Source organism: Dasypus novemcinctus, chromosome 31 (genome assembly GCF_030445035.2).
Source record: "Dasypus novemcinctus isolate mDasNov1 chromosome 31, mDasNov1.1.hap2, whole genome shotgun sequence".
Lineage (NCBI taxonomy): Eukaryota > Metazoa > Chordata > Mammalia > Cingulata > Dasypodidae > Dasypus > Dasypus novemcinctus.
Genome location: NC_080703.1, coordinates 29,410,268 through 29,434,314, shown reverse-complemented (window position 1 = coordinate 29,434,314; position 24,047 = coordinate 29,410,268). Strand labels below are relative to the sequence as shown.

The 24,047-nt window shown below is 36.7% G+C and overlaps 2 protein-coding genes across 3 annotated transcripts in view; one reads left to right on the top strand and one right to left on the bottom strand.

The window, feature by feature from the left end:
* AZI2 (5-azacytidine induced 2) overlaps positions 1-13,780 on the bottom strand; it is a 28,783-nt gene extending 15,003 nt beyond the window's left edge. Inside the window, exons 1-3 of one of the 2 annotated variants that reach the window (XM_004473767.5) lie at positions 13,265-13,780; positions 3,373-3,593; positions 257-382 (exon numbers count right to left, since the gene is read on the bottom strand). In XM_004473767.5, the coding sequence (XP_004473824.1) occupies positions 257-382; positions 3,373-3,588 (342 nt within the window). In that variant the 5' untranslated portion in view covers positions 3,589-3,593; positions 13,265-13,780. The remainder of the gene's footprint in view (positions 1-256; positions 383-3,372; positions 3,594-13,264) is intronic. The other variant, XM_071212860.1, reaches the window with a different exon arrangement.
* A 362-nt stretch (positions 13,781-14,142) lies between these two features.
* Positions 14,143-24,047, top strand: part of ZCWPW2 (zinc finger CW-type and PWWP domain containing 2) — a 148,001-nt gene continuing 138,096 nt past the window's right edge. Inside the window, 1 exon segment of the mRNA XM_058290656.2 lies at positions 14,143-14,229. Within this exon segment, the coding sequence (XP_058146639.1) occupies positions 14,204-14,229 (26 nt within the window). The 5' untranslated portion in view covers positions 14,143-14,203.

Genomic DNA, 24,047 nt, shown 5'->3' with positions numbered 1-24,047 from the left:
ATCTATCATGTCAAGATTTTTCAAAACAAGTTAGTGGTGTTAGATGTATTTAAGGCCTAAACATCATTATATGCCATTTGTTTATTTTGATAGAAATGTAACAAATATAAAAAAATTTCCATTTTTGTCTTGAGCATCTATATTTTAAATGTTTTAATTAATGTAAATCTTTAACCTCTTCTTTCTAATTTTAAACATCCTCAAGGGGAAAACTAATTTGCAATATATGGATATCATTTTTTTCAAAACAACTTACCATTTTATCCAATTTGCTTTTTAAATTATCTCTATCAATGCAGACCTCTCGATATGCATGATAAGCCTTATTTACTTGTTCTCGTCCCACAGAACTTGTTTCTTCATCTAATCGAGATCCAATAAGCTATAAAATTAGAAGAGAACACTTAAAAAGGATATGCTACACTAAAAAATAAGTCAGTCTCTTGATGGCACCATATCAATTGCTGTAATGCAAAGAAATGTTCATTTATTAAATGAACATTTCGCTTCCATACATTTATAATTGATACCAGTTAAAACAAAAGAATGCAGACTATTTTCAAAAGCCTTCCATGTCTTTACCCAATTGGTATTTTATACTTTATAGCATCTGTTTTGTAACATATTCATCAGAATTCAACACAGTACACCATTTTCTTGAAATTCTTAGGTATTTTCTAATAGTTTCTTATTTTCATCATCAGAAAAAATATCTTGTAAAGGTGTACTTGACTTTTTAAGGAATATTCTAGTTCATTAAATTCTGTATTATTCAAGAGTAGGATTAATAGTATTGTTGGTCACAAAGTACAGAAATATTTCCAATGTTAACAATACATGAAATCACATTTTTCTTCTATTGAATTTAAAAGGAAGATACAACCTCCAAAATGTTACTTTCTCTTACTGTCTCCATTGAAGCAAAGAAAATTCACATGAATGCGAAGAAATTATGGCTATTTTTACTACTGACTCTCTTCCCTACCTTCCTTAAATGAACTGAAGACTATCAAGTCATATCCCCATGTTTCTTTAATAGGATAATGCATTTCCTTGGCTGCAAATGATCCATTTCCTTCATCTTTTATGCAAGATGCTTTGTAAAATATAAACAAACTGATCTGACCTGAAAAAATATATAAACTAACCTACGGTAATACTTTAAAACTCAAAAGTAAATGAACAGGATCAAAAACCTAAATATAAAAGCTGGAGCTTTTGTAGGAAAACACCTTCAAGACCTGGTGGTAGGTGGTGGATTCTTGAACCTTATACCAAAAGCACGAGCAATAAAGAAAACATGGATAAGTGGGACCTCCTCAAACTTAAACACTTCTGTGATTCAAAGGACTTCGTCAAGAAGGTAAAAAGGTAGCCCACTCAATGGGAGAAAATATTTGGAAACCACTATCCAATAAGGGTTTGATTTCCATTCTATATAAAGAGATCATACAACTCAACAATAAAAGAGCAAGCAATCCAATTAAAAAATGGGCAAAAGACTTGAATAGACAATTCTCCCTAAGAAGAAATACACATGGCCAAAAAGCACATGAAAAAATGTTCAACATCACTTGCTATTAGGGAAATGCAAATCAACATAATAAGATATCATCACACACCGCATCAAAAGGCCATTACTAAAAAACAGAAAACTAAGTGCTGGAGATGATGTGGAGAAACAGGAACACTCCTTCACTGTTGGTGGGATTGTAAAATGGTGTAGCCTCTGTGGAAGACAGTTTGGTGGTTCCTCAAGAAGCTAAATATAGAACTGCCATATGATCCAGCAATTCCTCTACTAGGAATATATCCAGAAAAACTGAAAACTATGGTGGCAAATAGACATTTGCACACCAATGTTCACAGCAACATTATTCACAATTGCCATTTGAATGGATAATCAAAATGTGGTATATAGATATGATGGAATATTAGGCTGCAGTAAGAAGAAATGAAATTCGGACAGGTGATAACATGGATGAAATCCTGAAGACATTATACTAAGTGGAATAAGCCAGACACTAATGGACAAATATTTATTGTGTGGTATCACTAATATAAACTAAATATGAAGAATAAATGCATGGAGTTAAAGCCTAGAGTATAGGTTATTAGGAGATAAGAGGAGGGCTGTGAAAGAGTACTGATGCTGAATATATGTAGAAGTTTTAATTAACTTGACTGTAAAAATGTGCAGATGGATAGAGGTGATGGTAATACATTATAGTGAGTAGGAGCTGGTTTATAAATGGGATTGTGGCTGAAAGGGGTAGTCTAGGGATTTAATTGTCAATTGAAAGAAAGCTAGAGAATAATCTAGGGACTGAATATCACAGTGAAGGCAGAGGTGGATAAGAATTGTGGTTAATACTACAAATGCAAGAATGTCCTTCTATGAACTAGAGTGGATGGATATCACTATTGCAGGGTGGGGGCAATGTGGAGAAGCATGGGAAAAATACAATTAATGTAACCTATGGACTGTAGTTAACAACAATCCTGTAATATTTTTACGTCAATGCCAAAGATGTACTCTGCTAATAATAGGGAGTATGGGAAAAATATGCCAAATGTGTGCTATCCATGGTTGGTGGTAACAGTCTGGTGACATTATCTCATAATCTTTAACAAATGTTCCACAACGGTGTGGTTTATTTGTGAAGGGGTGCTGTATGGGAATTCCACACATGTGCATGACTGTTTTGTAAATATACTACTGTAATAAAGATATATTAAACAAAAGAAAGCAAATGAACAAGTAAAGATTTCGAGACACACAAAGTCAAGTCTAGTGCAAGTCAGATAATTTGCACTAGATCAGTGAACTTGCTTATGTATTCTAAAACATTTAGACTGTCACATTTCTGTATGAAGAGGTAAAGAGAAGGTATTGATTTATTTGTTAAAAGCATTATTTCTCTTATGTATGCTCAAGAACAAAACAGAGCATTGAAATAAAGAAGATTTGAGTCCTGGTAAAATTTCAACATTTTAGGACAATGTTCCCAAGATCCATTGATGCTTAACTCCCTTGTTGCTGTGTCATTTACTTTTTCAGATTTTAACATTCTGAATAAATATATACAGCTATGAGCAGAAGGAGATCTGAAAAAAAAAAAGGAAAGGAAAATATCTGGAATATATCCCATTTAAGTTCTTAAATCTTCTTCCACAAATATTCACACCAAACACATAGTATGTAAAAAACATGATAAGTACAATAGCCAGAATTTTGAGATAAACAGTGAGTTATCCTTGGAAATTCAATATACGATGGAAGACAGAACAGAAAGACAGAAAATATTACAGATATTTTGAATTATTTTTTTTGTCATAAAACATAAAACATAATCAATGTAAAAGATTTACCTTTTCTTCCAAAAATCTTATTCTTTTTTTTAAGAAAGAGTTCTCTTTTTCTGAATCTTTAAGTCGTTTTTTGATGTCTTCATATGCAGTGACAAGGGCAAAATGTGAAGCAACAGACTCATCTCCTGAGTATATTGAGACTGGAGTCACTGTATCCCTCCTATGGGCTTTTTCATGATTCAAAATGCAGATATCATCTTCTACCAGTTCATCCATGACAGCTATTTAAAAGAGAAAAAAAAGGTGTGTGTGTGGGGGTACAAATGTCTCACTGAACAAATGAGCAGGAAAAAAAGATACATTTGAATAATCTGAACATCAGTGCCATTTTTAAAAGCTCCTATTTCTTTCAGAAGAAGTATTACTGCACGTGGTTAAGAGCATGGACTCTGGATCCAGACTGCCTGGGTTCTAATCCAAGCTCTACCACTTAATGTCTGTGTGACTTTGGGTAAGTTACTTAACCTCTCTGCCTTGGTTTTCTCATTTATAAAATATAGGAAGTAACAGAAACTACTTCATAGGATTCTTAAGAATAGTAAATGAGTTAATACCGATACAGCATTTAAAACTATACCCTAAGCTATTATTAGCATAACTTGATAATGAAACTGTATTTAATGAAAACTTTCACTGTAAGGATTCAATATTTTAAATACTTTTTGCCCATATATTTCTCCTTCATAAACATTTCCACTCTTAGACAGCAGTAGCAAGTTTTATAGCTTCCTAATTAAAGATTTTTTAAAAAGTCTTTCAATATAATTCATTACAACATAATACTATAGAATGTTGTTTAATATTCTTTTCATACTGGTAATTGGTTATATTTGTTGTGCATTCACAGTACAATATAAAGAAATTAACACTGGATCGCCTGCTACGTCTCAGCACTATGCATTATGTTCTTTTATTATTATTATTTAATCAGGCAAGCAATTCTATGAGGTAAGCATCATCTGTATTTTATAGGTAGGGCTTGGAAGGATAAAATAATTTGTTCAAGTTAAAGCTAAGAGAATGTTAGCTTGGTGACAGCAGAGGCTATGTCTGTTTTGCTTATCACTATCTCCAACCTATCATTGTATAGAAGGTGCTTAAAATTGATTACTAGTGAGCAAGTACTTTCTATATCTACTTTTCCTGCTGCGTTCATCCTTCTTTACTAAAGACTTATGTTTCTGCAAAATTGTAAGCAATTATAGTTAGAACCTTGTTAAATATTATGAGGAAAACAGGGTAAGAGGACAGCAGGTCATAAGACAATCTAGAAGAATCCCTTAAAATATTTTGTTTAAAATAAAATACTAAATACAGCATTCTAAATAGACTATCAATGAAATTTCAAGTATCTAGATTAAGTATTTATTGAAAGTTTTATTTATATTTACTATCCCTTACTTGAAATATTTGATGGCTTACTAGTATCAGTCACTTAGTCACTGTTGAATAGATGAGGAAACTGAGAAAGAATTTATGCAATTTTCCCAAAGTAACATAGTAAATGGAGAGTTGAGTCATAAACACAGGGCATTTAACTACAGAATCCATGGTTCACTATGCCTGCTTTCCTCCAAAATTTCTTACCTCCCTCCCAGGATCAATGCCTGTTAAGTTTGTTTTGCTTCCTTTCAGACAACATGAATACTAATGAAACGTTTTGTGTGTTTTTCTGGATCTGGTCTATCACAATTTTTTTGCTTTTCTGACTTTACATCCAAAAGCTTGTTCTGAATTAAAGTCAGGGTGTACAGTGTATGACAATTTGTGTATCTAGAATTATAGGAAAAGCAAAAATAAATGAGTATACTACAAGTTTGAGTATAAGCAACTTGCCATCCAGTCAATTCACCAACAATTTACAAATTTCTAACTATATAAAACTACTCCTACTCATAAGTTAGAATCTCTCCCAGTTTATAAAGAATATCCAAGAGTAAGAACACTAGGTTACCAGGGGCTGGGGCTGGGGATAGGGAATAAGGAGGTAAGGCTTAAAGGTACACAATTTTTATCTGAAACCATGGAAATGTTTTGGTAATGGATAGTGGTGATGGTAGCACAACATTGTGAACGTAAGTAACAGAATTGAAATATATATCTGAATGTGGTTAGAAGGGGGAAATGTTAAATTGTACATATAGTACTAGAATAAAACTTTTTTTAAAAACCCATGGAACTCCTCAACACAGTGAACCCTAAGTTAAACCATGCGTCATAGTTAACTGTACAATTATAAAAATGTGCTTTCAACAATTGTAACAAATCATCACACCAATGCAAGGTCTTAATAATAAGGTGGTATATGAAAATCCTCTATTTCATGCATGATTGTTCGGTAAACTCACACCTTTCATTGAAAAAATAAAAAAAGGAAAGAACTATGCTGCCCACATAAAGAGTATTCTAAACAGTGGCAGATCTTTATAACCATAATTAACTTCTGCTACTTCCTATGTAAGCTACACCTATATTTTCTCCTAATGATGGAGCTAAAGAGTTTAAGTGTTCTCTTCCTCTAACAGGGTTTACTTTTCCCCTTCTGGGTTCAGCTTTACTCAGAAATTGCAACCATCATCCCAGTCAAGCTGCTGCTAGTTAAAACCCTCATAATTCCTTTCAAAAAGTATGGGCTATTACCACTGTAAACTGGAAGTATGCATATGTATCTCCATGTGACTCACATATAATATTTTAAAATTATATTTAAAAGAAGAACAAATAGAATGACAAGGGTAGACAGCTAGTGTAGTTTAAGAGGTAAAATTGAGCCCATAAGAGACATCTGATTTATAACTTAAAACCCAACCAAATGAAAAGCATTTATTCAATTTGAATAATTTTTTTTCCCTAAAGACAGCTTGAAAGCAAGAAATAAGCATAAACTCCTCTGTACTGTTAAAACAGATGTCCCAGAGTCTGTGCACTTTACTCAAAGGCTCAGAGCCTATGTGCTTTTGCGTTCCACCAGGTTCTCATTAGCTCTGCTGGGTGATTTCCTATTCATTCATTTTTATCCATTAAACAATCATTAACTCAGCAAGAAAAACCAGTATGGAGGACAAGCTGAGCAAAAAAATAATCATTATACTGTAAAGGTAAGTAAGACGTTAGAAACAATACAGAATGCCACAAGGATGGAGGAGAGGTATATTGGTGTTCAAAGGAAGTATCACAAAAGATCTTTTTATCCTTAAACCTGTAATCTAAAGTGGAGATGGTGGTTATCTTCATTGTAGTTATATCTTTACACTTTGCTTTCAGCAAGGTGATCAAATTATCAAGTTCAAAGGCCTGAAAAATTATGGAGGAAAGATCTAAGAAAGGGAGTGGCAGGAGATGAGATTGGAAAGTCAGGACAGACACAAACTAAGATGGTCCTTTATGGAGACTACAGATTATGGTCTTTATTTGGTGAAATTTTAAAAGAAAGACTTGGATGTGATTAGAGAATGCAAAGAACACTCACATAACATTTGTAGAAAAAAATTCACAACCAAATGAACTACTTAGCATTGTGCTAAGTGTTTTAAATATATTATCCCATTTTTAAAACCCATTTCAGATGAAGAAACTGGCCCAGAAAGGTCATGAAGCTTATCCAAACCAGGTAATTAGTATATAGCAAAGCATTCAGATTTCAGAGACAGAACTATTAGTATTTTTTCCCTTCCCAATGAATATTTTATGCACTTAAATTCATCAAGAAGTGCAAAAGTAGGGAACACATCAAATCTCTTGTTGAGAGCACAATGCAAAATGACATAGTAAGAAGCTCTATAGATCACTCCTTCCACCAGAAAAATGAATGAGCTGAAAAGCAAGGTTGGAATTAACTAAGTGGTAAAACTCACTGGCATCTACAAGGAAATTTGGAGGTTTCACACTTTCTGGTTTCAAAACTTACTATAAAATTACAGCAATCAAACATTGTGGTACTGGCATAAGAACAGGCATGTAGACGAATGGAATAGAACTGAAAGTTCAGAATTAGACTCACACACCTATATCCAATTGATTTTCGACGAGGGGATCAAGTATGTGTAGGATGGAGAGTCCTCAAAAAGTTAAATGTAGAATTACCATTTGACTGGCAGTTCCACTCCTTGGTATATATACCCAAACAAATGGCAAATAGGGATTCAAAAAGATACTTAGATACTACTGTTCAAAGCAGCATGATTCACAATAGCGAAAAGGTGGAAACAACTCAAATGTCTATCAGCAAATGAAAGGATAAACAAAATGTGGTATAAATACACAATGGAATATTATTTCGCCATGAGAAATAATGAAATGAAAACATTATGCTTATGCTGAATGAAATAAACAAGACACATAAGGATGAATACTGCATGATTTCACTTACATGAAATATTTAGAAATAGCAAATTCATAGAGAAAGAAAGTGGACTGAGGTTACCAGAGGGCTGGGGGAAGAGAGAAGAATTTGTTTATTGTTGGGTATAGAGTATAAATTTGGAAATATAAAAATATTTTTAAAAAAAGAAAAAGAACTACAAAAGTAGGAACCTGTGGAAGGGTTTACCAGTACCTTAGATCAAAGGGGCTGCATTAATATAAAAATACTGGTCAAAATACATATTTTTAGAGCAAAAGAGTAGTTAGACTAACTTATTTTATGTATGTGTATCTGTTGCCTTTTATTTATAAAACACCAAAAAGTTACATATGTTGGTCTCTCTTTAAATATAAGAAAGATATTATTTACACCAAAACACTTGTCCAGTTTTATATCATATTCTATAGATTCATTCTGTATCCTGTAAATATGAGTTGAACTGCACTGGAAAGCAGCAGGAGAACTGCTTATCTCCCCTAAAGTTATATGAGAAAAAGCCATATATTTAAGCACATCAAAGAGAAAATTCACTAGCAGCACAGATATGCATCAAGTTTCATTAAGTTTAAAAGTAATTGTCATTTAAAGTTTTTATAAGATTAAAATTTTAATTATCACTGCAAAAATAAATCTACCACATACTATCAGAAATATTCGTACTTAGCATATTATTCTTTACAAACCAGACTTCCACAAACGAAAAGCTACAGGCCCCAGGAAATATGTATGTTAGGAAGGTAGCAAATAATTCAAGGTGGATAGCTCATTATATTTATTATTACACTGAAAAGAAAACTGGGAATCTGAGGCAGCTGGTCCAGGAAATCTGATTTTCTGGATAAATGGTTAAAGCTTAACCAGCTATTTTACTTAAAAAACTAGACAAAGCTATAGTTTATTCTTTAATATTTATGAAAAACTTGTTCTATACTACATTTATCTTTACAATTTAAATCATCTTGATATAACAAACCTTTATTTATTTTAATTTATACAAAAATGAGTGTTGTGAGCATATTATTATTAAAGACTAGACTATCAAAAGACTAGACAACATTTAAATAATCTAGCAGGAAGGAGAATCATTAACTTTTAAAACTTATCCAAAAAATTGTTCAGTGACAAGCATGGACTTCTCTCAATCATGAAAATCAATAAATGTATTCCACAAAGACATGCTACAAAGAAATTTGGCTTTTTCAAGAACATCCCAAGAAACTGGAGATGACCTACAGCAGAGATTCACTTAGAATCACTTGGAGTTTTGTTCAAAAATAGTGATTGCTAGGCTCCATTGCAGATCTATGCAAATCAAATATTTGGGGTGAAAACTTCAACTGTACTTTAAATTTGAGAACCACTAATCTAGAAAGAACAGAGCTAAGTAACTAATACATGATTTACAGAATTCCAGTTATAACCAGTAATCTTAAACATTTGCAAGCATGATTATTACTATGTAATCAATTAGTAAATACCACCTAACTTTTGGGGGAGATTCTGTGCTTGTAACATTAAAGTAATTTCACATTCATCATATTACAACTGTATAGAAGGTATATTTATTTATATATTCTACAAGGAAATATATATGTAGTCACGCAAACATCTTATACATTGGCTATTAAATTTTGTTTCTTCTTAAAGATATAACAGAAGTAGAAGCAAAAAGAGAGTTCAAAAAGTTTGACACAAAAGATGTTTAGAATTATTGCTGAGAATAGTGAAATTTCCAAGAATGATAAGGGAGAAAGAAGGCCTCCATCTGTTAAATAAGGTGAGAAGAAAACAGAACAGTAGTTCCAGAGGGTAGAGGAGAGAGGCATTAAGAAAACAACAATGCAGAACCAAGCACTATCAATCAGAATTATTTCAGAAATTAATACCTTAAATTTCCAACTTCACCACAATCAACATTGAGAGGGTCCTCAGTTCTTTTTTTTTTTTTTAAAGATTTATTTATTTACCCCCCCCCACCCCCTGCTGTCTGTTCTCTGTGTCTACTTGCTGCGTCGTCTTTGTCCGCTTCTGCTGTTGTCAGGAGCAGAGGAATCTGTGTTTCTTTTTGTTGTATCATCTTGTTGTGTCAGCTCTCCGTGTGTGTGGCACCATTCCTGGGCAGGCTGCACTTTCTTTCATGCTGGGCAGCTCTCCTTACAGGGCGCACTCCTTGCACGTGGCGCTCCCCTACGCAGGGGACACATGCAGGGTACACCTGCATGGCAGGGCACTCCTTGCGCGCATCAGCACTGCGCATGGGCCAGCTCCATACGGGTCAAGGAGGCCCAGGGTTTGAACCGTGGACCTCCCATGTGGTAGGCGGACACCCTAACCACTGGGCCAAGTCTGCCGCCTCCTCAGTTCTTTCTATTCCTTCATATACCTAGGTTTGAGATACTAGAAAACACAAAATTATCTTCTGACACCAGATTGGTCTTTTTTATATAAATGATTATCCTCCTTTCATATTTCATCATTTTAATATCTACCATTTAGTGATCACTTATCATATGCCAGAAAATAGTGCTTTTACTTGTATTTTCCTAGTTTCCTATGAAGTAGGCGCTCTTATCCTAATTTATAAACCAAGTCTTAAAAAAAATTACATAACTTCCCTAAGGCTACACAACTAATTAATGGCAAAGCTGGGATGTGAACCCAGGTAAAATGACTTCTAAATCTGTGAACTTAAAACAACAATCTGTGAGGCAATACAACATGGATTCTAATTTGCCAGTAAGGATCTGGGCAAGGCAGAACTATACAATTAAAAAAACACAGGCCTGGAATTTGAAAAATCTGGATTCTAGTCTAGGATCTGTCAACTTGATTAGTACACTTTATCTCTCCAGATCTAACTTTTCTCACCTGCAAAATGACAGAGACTATATCACTAAGATGCCACATTCTAAACTGAGAAGGTAAATTTTTAATCTGAATGAAGCATGGAAACATAAAGAGAGAGAAGGCATTCACATTTTTGTCAATAACTGAGTTTGGTGGTTTGAAGCTATATCCCAGAAAAACATGTCCTTTAATCCATTCCTGTGAGTGTGAACTCATTATAAGTAGGACATTTTGATCAGGCTGCTTCACTTAAGGTGTGACCCACCTCAATCAGGATGGATCTTAATCCTATTACTTAAGAGTCCTTTATAATTGGAATGAATTCAGACAAAGAGAAAGCCACCAAATTGAAGCAAGAAGCTGAAATCAATGAAACCCAGAAAAGAGGGAGACCAACAGATGCCACCATGTGCCTTGCCTTGTGACAGAGGAGCCAAGGTGCTAGTCTTTGGGGAGAAAGCATTGCCTTGAGGATGCCTTGATATGGACATTTTCCTGCCCTCAAAACTGTAAGCAAATTAATTCCCATTGTCTAATTCAACCCATTTCATGGTACTTGCTTGAACAGTCCAGGAAACAAAAGCATCAAATAAGAGTATATTACACATATTACTTCCTTAAGTACACACCACACTTGGCAAGAAAGGTGTCATCAGCACCATAGATGAGGAAACTAAGGCTCAAAGAGAGAGATGAGGCAAACTTGCCTATGAGATCACACAGGCAGCCTGTGTAAGAACTAAGGTTTGAATCAAGGCCTATCTAGTAGGTTCTTTATTCTACATCGCTTCCCAAACTGAACCTTATTTGGAATTTCCATCACATTTCTACTCTGAGAAGTGTCAATATCCCTACCCACTTCCTTAATAATCAGTCAAGTTACTATGGAACAAGGATTAAGTCTTAGGGAAGCAAACGAACAGACCAACACTTACGCTTTTTCTCTATTTATAGTGAAATAATTGTGGCAGAAATTGACTAGTTTGATCAGAAAGGATAATCAAATACCTTTTTTGAAGATAATCTATCTCTCTTAGCACTAACTGTCCGGTAATTCACTGAGTACCCAAAAAATGTAAGAAAAAGTCTATGTTCTTGGCCCTCACTGAGTTAACAGCATTCGTCTAGAAATCAGTTTGTATGGCCAGGGAATCATAAGACTATCTTGCAACATAAGTAAGAAAAGCAGTTATTTCCTTTCATTGCTTTCATAAAGTGTATTGCAATGCAACTGAGCAACTATTATACACTAAATGCTACTGGTGTTATCAGTTTTATTATTTTGTAACAGTGATTAGACAACTACATTTCACTTCAGAATATAAACAGCATAAGAAAGAAAAAAACGTTACATCTATTATTTCATGGATTACAAAGAACTTCATAACTTCGTTTTATTTAATAATCACGACAACCTTCTGTGGTAGTAATTATTTTTACAGTGCCTATAATATGCTAGGCAGTAAGTTATGCCTTTTACAGGAACTCTTTTATTCTTTTTCTGAGGTAGGCAAGAATCTTCCACCTCACAGTGGAGAAACTAAGACATGCAAGTGTTGGAAAGGCAGGGACTGGAGAGACAGATGGGCCAGGAATGAATGAAATCAGCCAGATGACTCCAGAGCCACAAAGTTCTTAAGAAACTATGCTGTGGTGGCTTCAGAGTAAGCATTACTCCCATTTCAGAGAGGGAGAAAATGAGGAAAGATGTTTACCTCTTGCCCAGTGTCAACTGCATAAGTGGAAAATTCAGGACTCAGATCCTGGTGTGATGACTTAATCCCGTGTATTTCCCACCACATTTGCTGCCCCTTTAATATTAAAACCTAATATTTGTATACAACTTCCCAGTTTGCAAACAATATTTCATTTTTTAAAAGTTAACAACCCTTTCAGGGAGGCATATTCTCAATCTACAGATGGAGTGATCACTGCAAATTGGGTAATTAGATACGGGATTTTTCGAGAACTGAATTTAAACTATGTCTAGTGTTACTGATACATCTAGTTTAAAATTACAATAGGGAAAAAGAAAGTGTCTTCTATGTTTTGAGGCAAGGGTCAATTTCAATCCTAATGAGTCACTGTCTTCGATCACTTAGCCCACGTCCAATACGTCTGCAGCAGTTTGCGTTTTTATTTGTATTACAGCTTTCAGGAGTATTTTAGCTCACTTTCGAGTATGCGCTTTCCTTGTCTATTGGGACAAGGGTCTCAGCCTACCTTGCATGTAGTAGTCACTCAGCAAATAACCGAAAACCGACTGAACGCATAGGCTAGACACGAATACCAACTGTTAGCCCTCGGGAAAGTGCAGGAGGCTGGTGTCCACCACTCGGGTGCCCCAGGCAGTGCCGTCCGCGCCACACGTCCATCTTCCCTTTCCAAGACAAATGCCGTCTCAATGAATGAAATCAAACGGAAGGGGTTCCAGTAAGTCCGAGCCCGGAAAGAAAATGAGCAACGGAGGAAGTAAAGTGAAGGACCAAGAAGGGCCTGGACAGCAGTGGCGCGGGGGTGGCAGGCACAAGGGACGCCCGAAGGTGGGCCGCCCTCGCGTCAGGAGGCGGCTGCGGGGCTTGAGAGAACGTGACGTGTCCCTGCTCACCTGCACCGCCCGCGAGCTCAGACCCGGCACCGCCCGCAACCCCAGCCCCTGCTCGGCGGAAGCGAGTCACTCACCCCGCAGCCAGGTCACGGAGGGCCGCCCCCAGGGCCGCCGAGTTTCGATTCCCCAGTGTCTGGAAATGCACCGAAAACACACAGGGTCGCCAGGGGTCACCACGGGCTTCCGATTTCCTCGAAGACACCTTCAGTTCCCCAGCGCAGGCAAACGCTCCGGAAGCGCCGCGGAGAGACTCCCATGTCTTTGGCTTCCGCGGCGCGGGGCTCGACGCGGCCCTGCCCCTCGGCGGGGGCCCGGCAGGCGCCGCAGGGAGGGGCGAGCCGCGGCCGCCGCAGGCCTGTTACCCAGCAACGCGCGGCCAGGCCGGGGCCCGCGGCGCGGGCGCCGAGCCGGGGGGCAGGGGGGACGCCGCCGAGGAGCCTGGGGACGCAGGCCGCGCAGCGCGCGTCCGGAAAAGGGCTCCAGCTGTCGGCGGGCCCGGGGCCAGCACCGCGCCGGGAAACCGGAAGTCAGGCCCGAGGGAGCTGGGGGGGCGGCGGGCGCGGCGCACTACATGTCCCGTGAGCCTCCGCGGCGGGGCGGGGCTGGCGGCGCCGCGAGGAGGCGGTGGCGGAGGCGGAGCTGGGTAAGAGCGCTCGCCGCCCGGGCGGCGGTTGGGCCGGGGCTCCCCTCAGTGCCGCGGTGGGGCGACGCGGCTTCCCCGGGCGTCCGCTGGCGGGTTCCCGAGCGGGTGACGCGCGCGGGCGCCGCTCAGGAGCACCCGCGCACGTTTACGGCGCCGGCGCCTTCCTGTGGCTGCGGTTAGCGCGCTTGTTAGGTGCGCGTTTACCCGCCAGCCGCGCCTCGGGGCCTCGGTTTTCGGGGCGCCGTTGCGAACCCTCGGGCAGTCTTTTGAGGCGCACACTCCTGGGCTGGCTTGCTCGAGGTCCCAGAGTTGTTCTGCAGAGACTAAAACGCGGATTCTAGCACACTCCTTTTTGTAAAAAAAAAGTGAAATGTATGGACCGAGAGGAAGAAAATGGTAAAGCTTTGAGGTCCTGTCCGGCGGCCCTGTATTGGTCCCCCCTTAGTTGTTCCTAGATTACACCCAGGCCTGAGCTGTGGAGCCCCGAGCTGTGGGGCTGCTTACTATCTTGGGGGCCGCAGGGCTGACAAGCAGACGAGGAAACCGTAATTACAGGGAATTTACCCCCACTAACCGCCGGTTGGGAGCACCGACGCCCCTCGCCATCTCTTTAAGTAATATTTTGTCATTTAAGTGTTTTAAATATTAAGTCGGGCTTCCGATGGGAGATTTTTTTTGTATCGCGTTTAAAGTCATCAGCCCAGCTGTAAGCTCACCAATAGGGTGAATTTAACTCAAGGGTTTACTTTAAAATATTTATTTATTGTTCTTGAGTCTTTTTTTCTTTTTCTTTTAGATTTAAGTGAAAATTCACAGCAGCTTTGAGCTAAGACCACACCAAAGTTGCATGGTATTTTTAAAAATTTATTAATGTAATCACTTAGGAGATCCGTTAGCTCCAGTTTATTGGGCTCGGTGATGGATGAGTGCGAGAGCAGTGTTTTTGTTTTGTTGTTTTGTTTTTGTTTTAGAAGGTACCGGCGATTGAAGCCAGGACCTCGTACGTGAGGAAACAGGCGCTCAACCTCCCAGCCACACCCGCTCTTGAGAGCAGTTTTAATAGCTCAGCCAAAGATCAATCTTTAACCTTTTTGATTGCCTCTATAATGTGCGTTATGAATTTTCTATTTCAGAGGAAACAACCGCAGCCGTATATGGTTGTTGGTAGAATTTTGAAGAACATTAACAAAGTTAAATTGTTGAGGTAGTGGAAGTCATCAAAACACGGAGTGATAATCTCGTTTAAAATTTGTAAATGTGGAAATGTTTTTTATTTTTGAAACTTTATTCACAATTGAGACTAATTTGAAAATTGTTGAAAAGGCAGAGATGTTCATTTTTATCTTTTAGGTTAAATAGAGCGGGTATATCAATGTTTTAAAGTTTATCTGATGAGAGAATTGATTTTGCTCTTAGAATACACACTTAGCAATTAGAACTACCAGAATGAGTTTATTAGCAAAATTATTTGCTTATACAGAATGCATAACCTTATCATTTTAGTCAAATAAAATATCTTAAATTTTCTTTTTAGTCAGTGGTACCCCTATTAATTTATGACAAAATATATCCCAGATATTAACTGTATTTAGCTAGATATGGTCTTTTCTCACCAACTTCTATACATTTGTTTTAGTTAATTTAGGCAAATAACAATTATTTAACTTAATTATAAGGCATGTGTTAAAGTTTTATTACAATCTTGCTGCAAAGAAAACACATCTGGTAAGTAAAAGATATACTCTTGTAAGGGACATTTTATAGGAAAAGAAAATGGCTATATAATCATTGTTAAACTAAGTAGCAGAAATGAATTCTAAGGTTGCTAGACTTTTAACTGATAATAAGATGTGTAGGTGATAGCTGGTTTCCCAGAGTAGTCTTAATTCCATTAACATTTATTGGAAGATTATTTAGGCTTCTCCACCTCCAACAGCCAAATACTCATTTCTTCCCAAGAGGAACCAGATTTGAGACAACTTTTTAAAAAAATTATCATTACATTTTCTGTAATTGCAAATGCATTATTAATAACTTGTTTTCTTGAAATGCTTTGCAGACAACAAAGTTTAGTTTCTCACACAGCTTTTTTTTTTCCAAAATAAAACAGGAATGTTATAACTGTGTACACACTATCTGAAAGCAATGATATATATATTTTTTATTTTAAAAATATTTATTTAGTGCCTACAATGTGCCAGATGCTGTTTTAGGCATTGGGATACAATAGACAAAATGACTTTTTAAAGTATAAGGAAGTAAAATAATCACAGGGTAATGAGTCACATAGACAAGGACCTATGTGAAATTTAATGACATGGCAAGAAATTGCCTGTCATTTAGTTTTTGGTGACAGTTTCTATATGTGCCTAAGAAAAAAATAAGCTCTTTTTTTCCAATTTAAAACAAGAAGAAAGGAAAAAGAAATTCTATTTTGAGGTTTCTCGTAAAAAACCAAGAATTCGAAATCAGTTTTTCAGAGGAAAGGCATTTTATAAAGCTACCAAATAGACAATGATAAAAGTATGTTATTAAACTTTAGTAGGATATACAGAAGGAAATTAAAGTTTGTGTGTTTTTTTTGCATAATATTTTTCTTAGAGAAGTTGTATGTTTACAGAAATTTTGAATTGATTGATATATCTTATCTTTAAGATAAGATATTCAAAATATCTATAATTGATATTTCCCCATAAGGAAATACTGTATTTCCTTATGGGGAGATGGAGAGGGAAATATTCCATATTTATACTGACTCATCCAGTATAAAAGTGAAATGTTGACCTTGTAATAGTTAGAAATTTAAAGACATAGTTTCCTAGGATAGATATTTTGAATTGATTGATAAGTGTTATCTTTATGCCAGTGCCATGCTGTTTTGACCACTGTAGCTTTGTAATATGTTTCAAGGTCAGGCAGTGAAATTCCTCCCTTGTAGCTCATCTTTTTTAGAATGCTTTTGGCTAGTCAGGTACATATTCCCTTCCAAATGTATTTGGTAATTGCCTTTTCTATTTCTGTAAAGTAGGCTGTTGGAATTTTTATTGGAATTGCATTGAATTTATAATTCAGGTTGGGTAATATTGACATCTTAACAATAATTAGTCTTCCAACCCAACCCATGAACATGGAATGTCTTTTCATTTGTTTAGGTCTTTTAAAAATTTCAATTTTTTGGCATTTTTATTTATTTATTTATTTTAGTTTTCTGCATATAGGTCTTGTACATCCGTGGTTAAATTAATTCCTAGGTATCTGAGACTTTTAGTTGCTATTGTAAATGGAATCCCCCCCCCCCCCCAATTTCCTCCTCAGATTGTTCAGTACTCATGTACAGAAACATTACTGATTTTTACATATTGATCTTGTATCCTGCCACTTTGCTGAACTTAATAGTTCAGCTAGATTTGTTGTAGACATTTCAGAATTTTCTAAATATAGGATCATGTCATCTGCACATAGTGAAAGCTTTACTTCCTGTTTTCCTATTTGGCTGCCTGTTTTTTTGTTTTTTTGTTTTTTTCTTGTTTAATTGCTCTACCTAGAACTTCTAGCACAGTGTTGAATAACAGTTGTGACAATGGGCAATCCTTGTCTTGTTCCCCATCATAGAGGGAAAGCTTTCAGCCTTTCCCAGTTGAATACTGTATTGGCTGTGGGTTTAAGTGTTTTTATCAAGAAGGGATCCTAGATTTTGTTGAATGCCTTTTGTGCATTGATCAAGATGATACTGTGGGTTCTTTCTTTCAATTTGTTAATATAGTGTATTATATTAATTGATTTTCTTATGTTGAACCACCCTTTCATACCAGAAAGAAACCCCCTTGGTCATGATGTATAAGTCTTTTGATAATGCTGTTGGATTCGATTTGCAAGTATTTTGTAGAGAAATTTTTACATCTGTATTCATTAGAGAGATGGGTCTGTAATTTTCTTTTCTTGTACTGTCTTTATCTGGTTTTGGTATTAGGGTGATGTTGGCATCATAAAATGTGTTGGGTAATTTTCCTTTCTTCAATATTTTTTGGTAGAATTTAAACAGGATCGGTGTTAATTCTTCTTAAAATGCTTGGTAAAATTCACCTGTGAAGCCATCTGGTCCTGGACATTTCCTTTTTGGGAGATTTTTGATGACAGATTCAGTCTCTTTAAATGTGATTGGCTAGTTAAGTTCTTGTATTTCTTGTAGTATCAGTGTAAGTTGTGCATTTCTAGGAATTTCTCCATTTCGTCTACGTTGCCTAGTTTGTTGGCATACAGTTTCTCATAATATTCTCTTGTGCTCCTTTTTATTTATGTGGAATCAGTTGTAACTTTGCCCCTTTCATTTCTGATTTTATTTTATTGCATCTTCTCTTTTTTTCTTTATTAGTCTAGCTAGGGGTTTGTTGGTTTTATTGATCTTTTCAAAGAACCAGCTTTGGTTTTGTTGATTTTCTTTTTTTTCTAAAATCTCAATTTCATTTATATCTGCTCTAATCTTTTTTATTTCTTTCGTTTTGCTTGCTTTGGAAATAGTTTGCTGTTCTTTTTCTAGTATTTCTGGTTGTTCAGTTAGATCTTTGATTTTAGCTCACTGTTCATTTTTAATATAGGTGTTTAGGGCTATAGATTTCCCTCTCAAGACTGCCTTTGCTGTATCTCATGAGATTTAAGTGGTGTTCTCATATTCATTCATCTCAATATGTTTACTGATTTCATTTACAAATTCTTTGGCCCACTGATTGTTTAGATGTTTGTTGTTCAGCCTCCACACATTTGTGAATTTGCCACTTTCCTGTCTATTATTGATTTCCAGTTTCATTCCATTGTGATCTGAGAAGATGCTTTGTATAATTCAGTCTTTTTATATTTATTGAGACCTGCCTTGTGACCTAGCATGTGGTCTATCGTGAAGAAAGATCCATGAGCACTTGAGAAGAATGTATAACCTGCTGAGTTTGGTTGCAACATTCTGTGTATGTCTCTTAGGGCTAGCTTGTTTATCATATTGTTCAAGTTCCCTAGTTCCTTGTTGATTTTCTCTCTAGTCATTCTATGTAATGATGTGAGTGGTGTTTTGAAGTCTCCAGCTATTATTGTAGAGATGTCTATTTCTTCCTTCATTTTTGCCAGTGTATGCCTCAGGTACTTTGGGGCACTCTGGTAGGTGTTAGATATTTATGACTGCTGTTTCTTCCTGTTGGAGTGTCCTTTTTATTAATATACAATGGCCTTCTGTATGTCTTATAACTTTTTTGCATTTAAAGTCTGTTTTGTCTGATATTAATATAGCTACCTCTGCTCTTTTTTGGTTACTGCCTGTGTGGAATACCTTTTTCTGTCTTTAAGTTTCAGCTGATTGCATACAAGGGGAATCTCTTGTAAGCAGCATATGGATGGCTCATGCTTTGTAACCCATTCTGACAGCCTATGTTTTGACTGGGGAGTTTAATCCTTTCACATTGAACGATATTACTGTAAATACATTGTTTACTTCTACCATTTTATTCTTTGGTGTTCATATGTCATATCTTATTTTCATCTGTATTTTTACAGTTTTGGTTATCTTTTCTGCTACTCTTTCTTCTGTATTCTTCCCCAAAACCCTCTTTCCCTTCTTTTTCTTTCAGGCTCTAAGGCTCCTTTAATATTTTCTGCAAAGGTGGGTTCTATTTTATGAACTCTCTTAGTTTCTGTTTGTTTGTGAATATTTTAAACTCACCTTCATATTTGAAGGACAGTTTTGCTGGATAAAGAATTCTTGGCTGGGAGTTTTTCTCTTTCAGTAACCTAATTGTGTCATATCACTGTCTTCTCACCTTCTTGGTTCCTGATAAGAAATCCCCATTAAGTATTACTGGGCCTCCCTTGTATGTAATGGTTTATGTCTCCCTTGGTGCTATTAGAATTTTCTCTTTATCTTTGATGTTTGACATTTTGAGTAGTATGTGTCATGGAGTACATCTGTTCGCATTTATTCTGATGGAAGTGCACTGCGCTTCTTGTATGTATACGTTCATTTCTTTCATAAGAGTTGGAAAATTTTCAGCTATTATTTCTCCAAATTCTCTTTTACCACTTTTCCCTGCTTTTCTTCTGAAACTCCCTTGACAAATATGTTGTTGCATTTCGTGTTATCATTTATTTCCCTGCGTCCCTGCTCACTTTTTTTCTGTTCTTTTCTCTCTGTTTCTTTCTATCTTCTATTTCAGCTGTTCTGTCCTCTGTATCATTTAATCTTTCTTGTGCCATTTAGAGTCTGCTGTTATATGCCTCTAATGTTGTTTTTTGTTTTGTTTCATTTTTGGTTTTGATTTTTAGGAGGTACTTGGGATTCAGCCTGGGACCTTGGGCATGCAAAGCAGGCACTCAGCCATTGAGCTAAACCACTCTGCACTAAGTGTTTTTTATCTCACCTGTCATATTTTTCATTCCTATGAGCTCTGTTACTTTTCTATTCATGGTTTCAATTTCTTCTTTGTGCTCGCTCAGTGTCTTATTGAGGTCCTTTATCTCTTTAGCCATATTGTTTTCTAACTTATTAATTTGATTTTGGAAATTTGTATGAATCTCATTGATTAGTTTACTCAAATCCTGTATCTCAGAGGGCCTTGATATATTCCTTTTCTTGGGTCATTTCTTTCATTTTCTTAGTATGGTTTGTGATTTTTGCTGATGTCTAGACATCTGATTAGGATGGTGAGATTACTCAGTTGCTCAAATTTATTTCTCTTTCATAGGGATTTAGTGGCATGAGGCTGTATGTTACTGCTCTTTTTTTCATTCTTGGTTCAACTATTTTGGTCTTTAGAATTGTCCCTGTTGCTCAAATATGGGCACTGAACCCAGTAATGGTTTGCAGACCCACTTCCTAGGGCCCTGAGGGAGGCAGTAAAGGACAGAAAAACCTCTTATTTGCTTCTAATTTCCTCACATGCACTTTCTTGGTCCACCAGCAGATGGTGCTCTTTGATACCCTCTCAGTTCAGTGCCTGTTTGGAGTGTTTGCTGCAACAGGAACAAGATAAATGTGATAGAGGATCCTGCCTGAGGCTAAGATCCTTGCAATTCAAACTTTCCATGAGGCAGATCTCCAACCTTTGCTGGTAGCCCCCTCCCTTTACCCAGGTAGGAAATAATTCCACTCCCCAGTGTGTCCTCAACAACCAGTCCTAGTCAGTAGAGATGGAGGTTCTCTTCAGTTCCTTGCTGACTCCCAAAGTAAAAAATGGCATGGCAAAGGGCTTGTGGGACAAAGCAAACCAAACTCACTAGTGAGTCAGCCTTAAGCTGTTCCCCTCTTTCTCCCCTCCTGAGGAGGTAGACCTATGGGCCTCCCTTTGTCTGTAGCTGCTGGCCCTGAGGCCTGAGAATTCAAGTGTCTTTAGTGTGGCAGAGGTTGCTGGCAGTTGCAACTGCGGTTTTTAACTCACGCTTTTGCCATGGTGATTTTTTTCCTTTCCCCCTCACTCTTCTGGGCGGTGTCCAGCCTACCTTAGGTGTCTCAAATCTAGAAGTTTTTGTTCCAGGCCATTTCTACCTTTCCTCTGGCTATTTTTCTGGGAGAAAAGAGAGTCCCATGTCTTTTCAGTCTGCCATCTTCCTAGAGGTTGACATTTTTAAAATAATTAAAAATTGTCAGTAATTGGAGAACCCCAGGAAACATTCTCTTATATCACTTTGAGAATTATGGCTCTATTCTCACATTTGTCCTAAAATGTCTTATCTCCTTTATCGGGCGGTTCTATATCTCTATAAAATAACTATCTTTGGAATACATTATTAAATCATTTTTATAGAAAATGTACCAGTAAAAGATTAAATAACACCACGTGTTCCCTAATGGAATTCAAAGCCAAATATTCCCTTTGTGCCTGAAATAAAAGGGTTTTCTCCAAAGGCCATTTGAAACTAGCATCAAAACTCTGAGTTGTTCCCCTAATCCTCATCATGAATTGGATTGCTACCTGAATATTATGGGCACAAGTAAGAGCACAAGAGGGGCTCTTACCTCACCCCACTCCCACCAATCCTTTTTCTGGAAAACCCAAATTTTTAATTTGGAGAAGTGTTTATTTTCTTTCCTTCACTAAACAGTTTGATATATTTATTATCTCAAATGAGTTAATGTTATCAATACCTGTGTTAGATAACAGAGAAGTTTAAAGGTCAGAGATAAAGCAGAACTGTAACTGCCTGAAAATACTTAGCTGTACATTGAGAAAATCATTGACAGGTTAAGCATAGTAACCGAGGTGACTAAGTAATTAAGATAAATAATAGTTTTAGAAGCCACATTATCCTTTGCTCCGTGTTTTAGGCTCCTAGTGCTGCTGTAACACAGTGTCACAAAATGTGTGGCTTAATATAACAGAAGTTTATTTTCTTACAGTTCTGGAGGCTAGGTCTGAAATCAAGCCATCAGCAGGGCCAGGCTTCCTTCTGAAGTCTGTAGAGTTCTGGTCGTGGCTTATGGCAGTCCACGGTATTCTTTGGTTTGTGGCATAAGTCAATTTCTGCCTCTTTCTGTGTCGGTGTACAGGCTTCTCTTATAAGGACATGAGACATGTTGAGTTAGGGCCTACCCTAAGCTTAACCAATAGCATCTTCAGAGGAGTCTGTTTTCAAGTAGGATCACACTCACTGGACCTGGGCTTAGAACTTGAACGTATCTTTTCTGGGAACATGTTCAATCCATAATACTTATGTTTTCAGTTTTGATTTTCAGTGCTGTTATATGAAAATGGATATGACCAGATCCATTAAAATTCTTGAGTTTTAATTGGATATTATTAGGAACACAAAAATGATTTAAAATAATCTGTAACATTTACATACCTAAAAATGTAATTTTTTTGACATTGAGTATTTTGTTCATTGAATTTTGTTTTGCTTTTGTTTTTGTTTTTTTGAGGTATTGGGGCTGGGCATTGAACCCGGGACCTTGTATGTGGGGAACCCAGCACTCAACCACTGAACCACATCAGCTCCCCTGAGTTGATTTTTTTGTTTTTTTTGCTTGTTGTTTGTTTTTTTGTTTCGTTTTGTTTTTAGGAGGCAATGGGGACCAAACCAGGGATCTCCCATGTAGGAAACAGGTGCTCAACCACTTGAGCCACATCTTCTCCCCTGTTCATTGACTTTTATTTGCTTTTCCTGTTTTGGGCAATAGTTTCTTATAAATGAATGAAACTTTTTTGTCTGTACAACTGGGAAGAGGACAAATAGGGTTTTCCAAGTGAGCTAAATTGTTTGAAAAATTGTATCTATAATTTCACTTAAAATTAATTGAATTATGAGAATATTCTGTAATCCTTGCTTTGTGAAAATAAAGCAAACACAAAATTATCACTGAAAGGTTATAAATGATTTTCATCCTTACAAAAATTTTGTGGGATCTGTTTATTCTGTTTGCAAAAGAGAAAACCTGTGAAACAATAAGGAAATTATCAACTAAATGCTGTAACAGATATTTGAGGTGTTTATAAAATGTTTCTTTGGGTAATTGTTGAGTAGAAAGTGTTTTTTGTTTCCCGTACAGCCTAGAATATGATAGTCCCCAGTCTTGTTTTTGCTTAAAAAATAATAAGTTTTTAATATATTGATTGTAATCCATGACCTTGTTGATCAGGAATAATTTTGGTCATTTAATGTTTTAATTTACAATTCTAGGCAAAAATACTTAGTTTCCATTATTTTATTATTTTGAAAATAGTAGGATGATACATTTAACACTAAATATATCAATAATTACATTAAGTATACACAGACTACTTACAACAAGTTTGTCATTGGACACAGAAAAAGTAACTTCTGATTATAAGAAAATAAATGTAAAAGAGTAAAGAATGACAAAATACTGATCATGCATAAAGTTAGTTGCTATAAATGTATTAACATGAGACAAAGCAGATTTCAGGGAAAAAAGATATTACACCAGGTAGATAAAACAATTCTAAGTTTGTATACACCTAATAAAGCAGCATCAGAATAAATGAAGCACGGGAAGTGGACTTGGCCCAGCGGATAGGGTGTCCGCCTACCATATGGGAGGTCCGTGGTTCAAGCCCTGGTCCGTGGTTCAAACCCTGAGCCACCCAGTGCACAAGAAAGTGAAGCCTGCCCAGGAATGGCACCGCACACACGGAGCACTGACACAACAAGATGACGCAACAAAAAAAAACACAGATTCCCAGTGCTTCTGATAGGGATAGAAGTGGTCACAGAAGAAC